The following is a 6,241-nucleotide window of genomic DNA, read 5'->3' as shown; positions in this document are numbered from 1 at the left end:
CACGGGTGCACAGCCCACGGGTGCACAGCCCACGGCTGCGGCCTGGTGAGGAGCAGGCCATTATGGCCAAACATCCACCGTTTGATGCAGTTCCTGCGCTCAGCAACGGCGTGTGGGTTAGAGAAAAGGCCTGGCTGCAAATGTTGCAAAAACAAGACTCGTAGCATCGTACGCTATCGCCATGTGACAACTTTCACCTTATATTTACTCTCCAATGAAAGGCAAAACAGAAAACTAAGGGTCAGTTTACTTTGCACTGTAAACTTGTTAATTTTACCCGGTCAGTTCTTATCCCACAGGCCGCCGCTGCCTACACTTAGTTACCAGTAGAGAACCAGCTCATTCTGAATATCAGTTAAACGTCTTAGTATCAGCAGCAGTCTCGAGGCGGGACACCTCCCCCTAGGGTTAGAGCAGCATCTGAAGGAGCATAAAAACTCTCCCATAGAACAAATGAGTAACAGGCAGCCCATTTGTGGCTTGTTACACCTGCAGGTAGACAAAACAGACAAAATGCACACATGAGAACTGGACTCTGAGCATGAGCACCTCTGAAAATTGTTGCAATGTTAAGAAAACCCACCTCAGTTGCAATTATACATTCGTCTTTCTCCTCTGACATCACAAACACAGATTTGTACTTGGTGTCCGCACATGCAGACAGTTCTGGGGCTTTCTTTTCTGATGCATCGCTTTAAGGAAGAGAGAAGAACAAGTTATCGATCTTTCTGTTTTAGAAGCAACTTAATGGCATTTTCAGTGAATTCTTACCATTTTAAACGTTTGCTGCGTTTCTCCTCAAACTCAAATGAATCAACGGGTTGACACTTGTCCTCGCAGCCTGCTTCCAGCATGGCCTCCTTAGCCGCCTGCTCGTAGTTGACCTCGTGCACGAGGTTGTAGTCTGTAGGCTGATGGCGGCTTTTGTAGCTGCTCCTTCCAGGTGAAGAACCTTCATCGGGGTCACTGCTGCAGAAGTCCATCTTCTTATTGATGTTCTTGACGCCCGGTGTCGGCAGCACGCTGATCGCCAGGTCCCTGTCACTTCGGTGACAGTTGTTGGTCAAGTTATTTATTGTCTCTCTGTCACCCACAGTTTCTATTTGTCCATTGTGCTGAACTTTTGATCTGAAAAATCCAACCAGCACAGCGCAGCCCGCCAGCAGTAGCAGCACCAGAGCCACACCTGACCCGATGGCCATCCAGGGCACTTCTGATCCACGGATCGCGGCATGTTCTGGAAGCAAGAACTGGCAGTTTCTGCCACCATATCCAGGGACGCACGCGCAGACATAGCGGTTGTTTCTCTCGTGGCAGGTAGCACCATTGTGGCAAGGGTTGTGCTCACAGCGGCTGATGGGGGAGCTGCAGTTGCGGCCAGTGTATCCTGGCGGACAGGTGCAGACGTAGCCATTGGTCCCCTCTTGGCAGGTGCCACCATTCTGGCAAGGATAGGCCGAGCACTCGTCCCCAGTATGGTCACAGTTCACACCAGTGAAACCATCCGGACACTGACACAGGTACGAGTTGACCAGATCCACACACCGTGCACCTGGAAAAAGTACACAAAGCCTCACATCAGTGTTCACTTTAATCAGTGTTGATGTTCCTCGAGTCCAGGCACACAGATCTGAACTGTTCAGGATCAAACATCATCTCTGTTTGCTCGCACTGCGTCACTCACCGTTGGAGCAGGGGCTGGAGGTGCAGTGGTCAATCTTCTTCTCACAGTTGAACCCTGCGTATCCTGTGGGGCACTGGCAAAAATAACCTCCATCAGGGTTGTCAGCGCACCGCCCACCATTGGAGCAAGGCCCATCAGCACACGTCATGGCACTCAACTCACAGCTGTTGCCATAGAAACCATAAGGGCAAGTGCACTTATATGTATTTTCCGAGTCCTATATGCAAGGGGAAACATCTAGATCAGGCTTCACACCAGGATACGTCTTGCATGTGCATTTTTGGATGTTTTTTTGTTGTTATTCTGGGAGCTTTTCCGATTTTATAGACTAAAGAACGAGCAAGTGTCAGATAAGGAAGATGAGACTGGATGATGAAATGCGACAAAGGTGCCAGAAGTATACAGCCGCTGTAAAAAGATGTCTATTTTTACAGACAGGCACACTTACGGTGCAGCTTCCTCCGTTGCGGCAGGGGTTTCCAGCACATCCGTTGACCTTGACCTCACAGCTGGCCCCAGTGAAGCCAGGCCTGCAGGAACAGGTGTAGCTGCCTTGACCCGTGTTGCTACAAGTGGCTCCATTCATGCATGGCTTGTGGTGGGTGCAGTAGTTGAGGTCTGGGGAGACACAGCAGCACATGTGGATTAGCCTCAGTGCAACAAATGGCAGGACGGCATCAGCAGAATGCTTTTTGTTCTCCACTGTGTTCAGCTTTCCTTCATGTGTGCTTTGGGTTGTTGTCTTTTGTCCCCTCGTATCTGCTGATCTTCAACATTTAAGAAGAGCACCATCTAACACTGTTTTTACACTAAACTTTACATTTTGTGTTGCTAACTTGAATTCTTACCATTTTTTCAGGTCAACCAACAGTCAGATGAAACAGGTGGTTTTTAAGTTGTGACTCAAACCCTGTTGTTTTAGAAGAATCCTAATCCACTCCAGAGTCACAAAGTTCAATGAAACAAGAAACCAGCGGTCCTCCACACACCTCAGTCTTTCTTAAGTACTCTGTAGCTTGTTCAGATTCTTTCCTCACCTTGGTTGCAGAAGAGCCCCCCCCAGCCCTCCTGACAGTTGCACTGCCAGGGCTGCTGGCAGGTCCCATGGAGACAGCCTGGGTAACGGATGCACTCGTCGCAGTAGCGGCCTTTGAATCCCACTCTGCACCTGTTGTTGTCCAATTAGAGGGAACACACCGTTCAGTCCACTCACATCACCTCGAGGTGCCCCCAGTTTTATTCACGCTTCGGCGAATCAGGAGAGAAAACTTACTTGCACTCCCCTGGTTTTTCACAGTAGCCGTGCTCCTCATCGCACCCGGGCAGACAGATCGCTGGACGGGAAGAGATGGAAAATTGTTTTAGTAACACTTAAACACTTAACGCTAACGGTTTGTTTCAAACTATGGGAACCTAAAATCGAATGTGCTGAACTTTGAAGCTAAGTTGAAACTCAACCTCTTTCATTCATGGAAGACTTTTCTGCTTAACATGGTGCTGAGACAAAGAAGGGAGTGTGTGCTCCAGAGTGCACACACTCTCTCACACAGGCCCCCTCAGCACACCCCACCACCCTCTTTTTTTCTTCTTTGCTGTGGGTCAAAACTCTTTTATTCATTCTGTGCGCGCACACGCACACACTCCCCTTAATGTCTCGGATTGGGGCAGATAAGAGTGGACAGCTGGCGAGTGTGTTGCCAGTGCGCGACAGCTGCTCCATTGTCTCCTCTCTGCCGGCAGCTGCCCACTTCAAACAATACCTCCCCCGCCTCAGCCAATCAGCGCCCGGCCCACTCCCAGGGTAACCAATCAGAAGGCAGCATGTAAATTTATGGCACGCGTGAGATTATTCCAAAAAAACTTTCCTTAGAATAAATCAAGTGGTCGTGTGTGTGTAAGGAGAAAGGAGGGGGGTACGCGTGGTGTTTATGCACAAGTTGTCCTGTAACGGTACTCAGAGGTTCTGACTACAAACCCAACACTAAAATTCAACTTTGCTCTTCACTTAACAACAATGTTCACAATGAAAACGTGTCTCTTTGTTTTTGAGCTCAGTGAACATCCAGTGATTGCTCCTGATTGTATTTGCTTCATATTTCCCCCTTTAAAGGATAAAAGTTTGTTCTTTGCGCTTTTACGCACAGATGAGGTGGAGCAGACAAAGTGGACTCACGCTCTGTGCAGTACTGGCCCTTCCACCCCGCGTCGCACACGATCTCCCCGCGCTCTCCACAGGTGAAGTGTCCGAACGCGTCGTCTCGTGGCCGGCAGAACACCGAGCAGCCGTCCCCGTAGTAGTGCTCGTCGCACACAAACCGGTAGGAGTACTTGAGTTCGGTCCTTCCTCCGCTGTGCAGGTCCTGGGACCACTCATCTCCCACCGTCAGGTGCCTCTGGGTGCTCATGGTGCTGATGACGCGCTCTGGGTTCTCTGAAAGCAGAAACGTGTGAGGTGCGGGGTTACACGCGCTGAGGGGGAAAGTGTGCGTTTGTGGGCGCACATTGAAAAGGGGGGTGTGCGCGTGCGTGCGTGTGTGTGCGGAGGAGGGAGGGTCGTACCTGTGGAGAGGTCGTCTTTGGAATCGGTGTGCAACGCTTCAATGATCAGCGAGAAGGTCCCCTGGGAACACAAATGGCTTCATGAGACAGGTGGTGAGCGGGACGTGCACGAGGAAAGGCCCGAGCATCTGTGCCGTGCACTCAGTGCGCTGACTGCAAAGTGCCTAACCTGATGTGCTGAAACTCAACACCCACAGCCCGAAACGCCGCGCGCTCTCTGCGCCGGAGCTGTGGCCACAACTCGGGCCTTTGCGCGCATTTTACGCACGGATGTGAAATGGCGCGAATGTTAACTGCGGCTGAACACAAGTATTTACCGGCCACGTGAAGCCGAAGTTAATCCTGACGGGGTTGGTGAAGGAACTGTCGGAGAAGACGTCGGGGACCTGGAAGGAGTTGGAGCCCAGGACTGGAGTCACGGCGCTGCCGTACGTGCACGGCGGCTCCGGGGACGCGTTGGGCTGGTAGTGCTTGAGACAGATCCTGAAGAAGGTCTTACACTCGCACTGCTGCTGGAAAGGGGACGCCAGGCCTCCTGTGCAGCAGTTTTTGTTGCCCTGCACTCCCTTCTTGTTTAGAAACTCCTGCAACTTGAGCTCAAAAACTCCTGAACAAAGCCCCTGCAGAGAGAACAGACCCATTAACCTTAAGTACGCACACGCGCACACACTGTGCCGTTGTGTGTGTGTGCCGTGATGGAAGCGTGCGTCATTCGGAGGAAATACAGATTTTTAAGACTTACCTGGCACAGCAACATGGACATGACGGTGAGAGTGAGCAGGATGACGCGCCCCATATTCAATAAAAACATCATAAATATGAAATAAATCAAGTCAAAGTCTCGGGGCTCGACTTGTCCTCAGGGTGCCTCCTCCTTTTCAACCCCTCTGATTCATGGAGCTCCTTTAGGTGTTCTCATGAGCTGCTTCTGCTGTGGTTCATGTCCCAAGCTCGCAGGGAGGAGTGATCCTTCACCCAGAGTTCCTTCTTGTAGGAAGTTCTTTCAGGTTATGACACAAAAACAAACACAAGAAGAAGACAAGTCCTCCAGTTCCGGTGCGTTAATCTGGCGCGTAAACTTGGGTTCCTCGTTTGTTGCAGCCAAAAAAAAAAAAAAAAAAAAAGGACAGCTTTGTTTTTGTGTGAAGTTTTGGTGTAATCCAGGGACAGATGTGTCACTGGTCCAACATGCCTCCTCCCTCCCGGTGTGTCTCCTCTGATAGCGCGTCAGACTCCGGCCCAGCCGCCTGCAGCCCGTTATATAGGACCGGACGCACGTTATGGTAATAACATGCGAATAGGCCCCTCCTCCAATCTGGCCGGGCTTTCACAATGGGGTCCCACGCAGGAGCCCCCAGCAGGCTCCGGGCCCCCGCTGCAGCAGCGCAGTGGCTGCGAATCAGAAGCAGAACATGAGCTGGAAAGTTGTGGCGAGCAGGATGGTTCCCAGTTCAGAAGAGTTCACGTGTGTTTGGATTCTGCTCATTAAAGAGATGAACTTGACGCAAAGTTTTTATTCTTCTGTTTTATGTTCCTGCTTTTTGTTGGGATGAAGAGCAGCTCCTCGGCCTGATGTGTCTCCATGTGATTACCACGGTCCGTCCAGCTGTTGCGCGCAGCTCCGACTTGTTTTGGGTGGGGGTGGGGTGGGGTGGGGGTGTAGGTTTTGGGTGACGTGGGGAAGTGGTTCCAAAATATTCCAGATTCCGCAGAAAAAGTGAAGTTCTTTCATCAAACTGAGTTAATTGTTGTTCAGTCCTCCTCCTCTTCCTCAGCGCGCACAGCCTTTTTACATTGTGTGTGTGTGTGTGCGTGTGCGCGCGTGTGAAACAGAGCAAAGGAAACATTCCTTGGCAGAGCTGAGGAGCTGAACGAGTGGAGGGCTGGACTTGTGCTTTTCTGTTTTGCTCCTTCCTTCTCTTCTTTTGAGAAAGAAAAAAGTACAAATGTATTTTGTTGCATCTGTGTGTGCGTGTGCGTATGTGTGGTGTGTGTGTG

General features: G+C 50.7%; 1 protein-coding gene across 1 annotated transcript; it reads right to left on the bottom strand.

The window, feature by feature from the left end:
• Nucleotides 1-483: 483 nt before the first annotated feature.
• dla (deltaA) lies at nt 484-5,054 on the bottom strand. The gene is made up of 11 exons (XM_037689892.1): nt 4,986-5,054; nt 4,561-4,863; nt 4,244-4,304; nt 3,858-4,115; nt 2,958-3,018; nt 2,722-2,852; nt 2,133-2,302; nt 1,685-1,901; nt 772-1,552; nt 584-692; nt 484-489 (listed from the first exon to the last, which is right to left on the bottom strand). The coding sequence occupies exons 1-11, from the start codon at nt 5,052-5,054 to the stop codon at nt 484-486; spliced, it is 2,166 nt and encodes a 721-aa protein (XP_037545820.1).
• Between the last annotated feature and the right edge of the window lie 1,187 nt (nt 5,055-6,241).

Source organism: Nematolebias whitei, chromosome 16 (genome assembly GCF_014905685.2).
Source record: "Nematolebias whitei isolate Nwh7 chromosome 16, NemWhi1, whole genome shotgun sequence".
NCBI classification, from domain to species: Eukaryota; Metazoa; Chordata; class Actinopteri; order Cyprinodontiformes; family Rivulidae; genus Nematolebias; species Nematolebias whitei.
The sequence above is the reverse complement of the archived record's forward strand: the minus strand, read 5'-3'. Positions and strand labels throughout refer to the sequence as shown.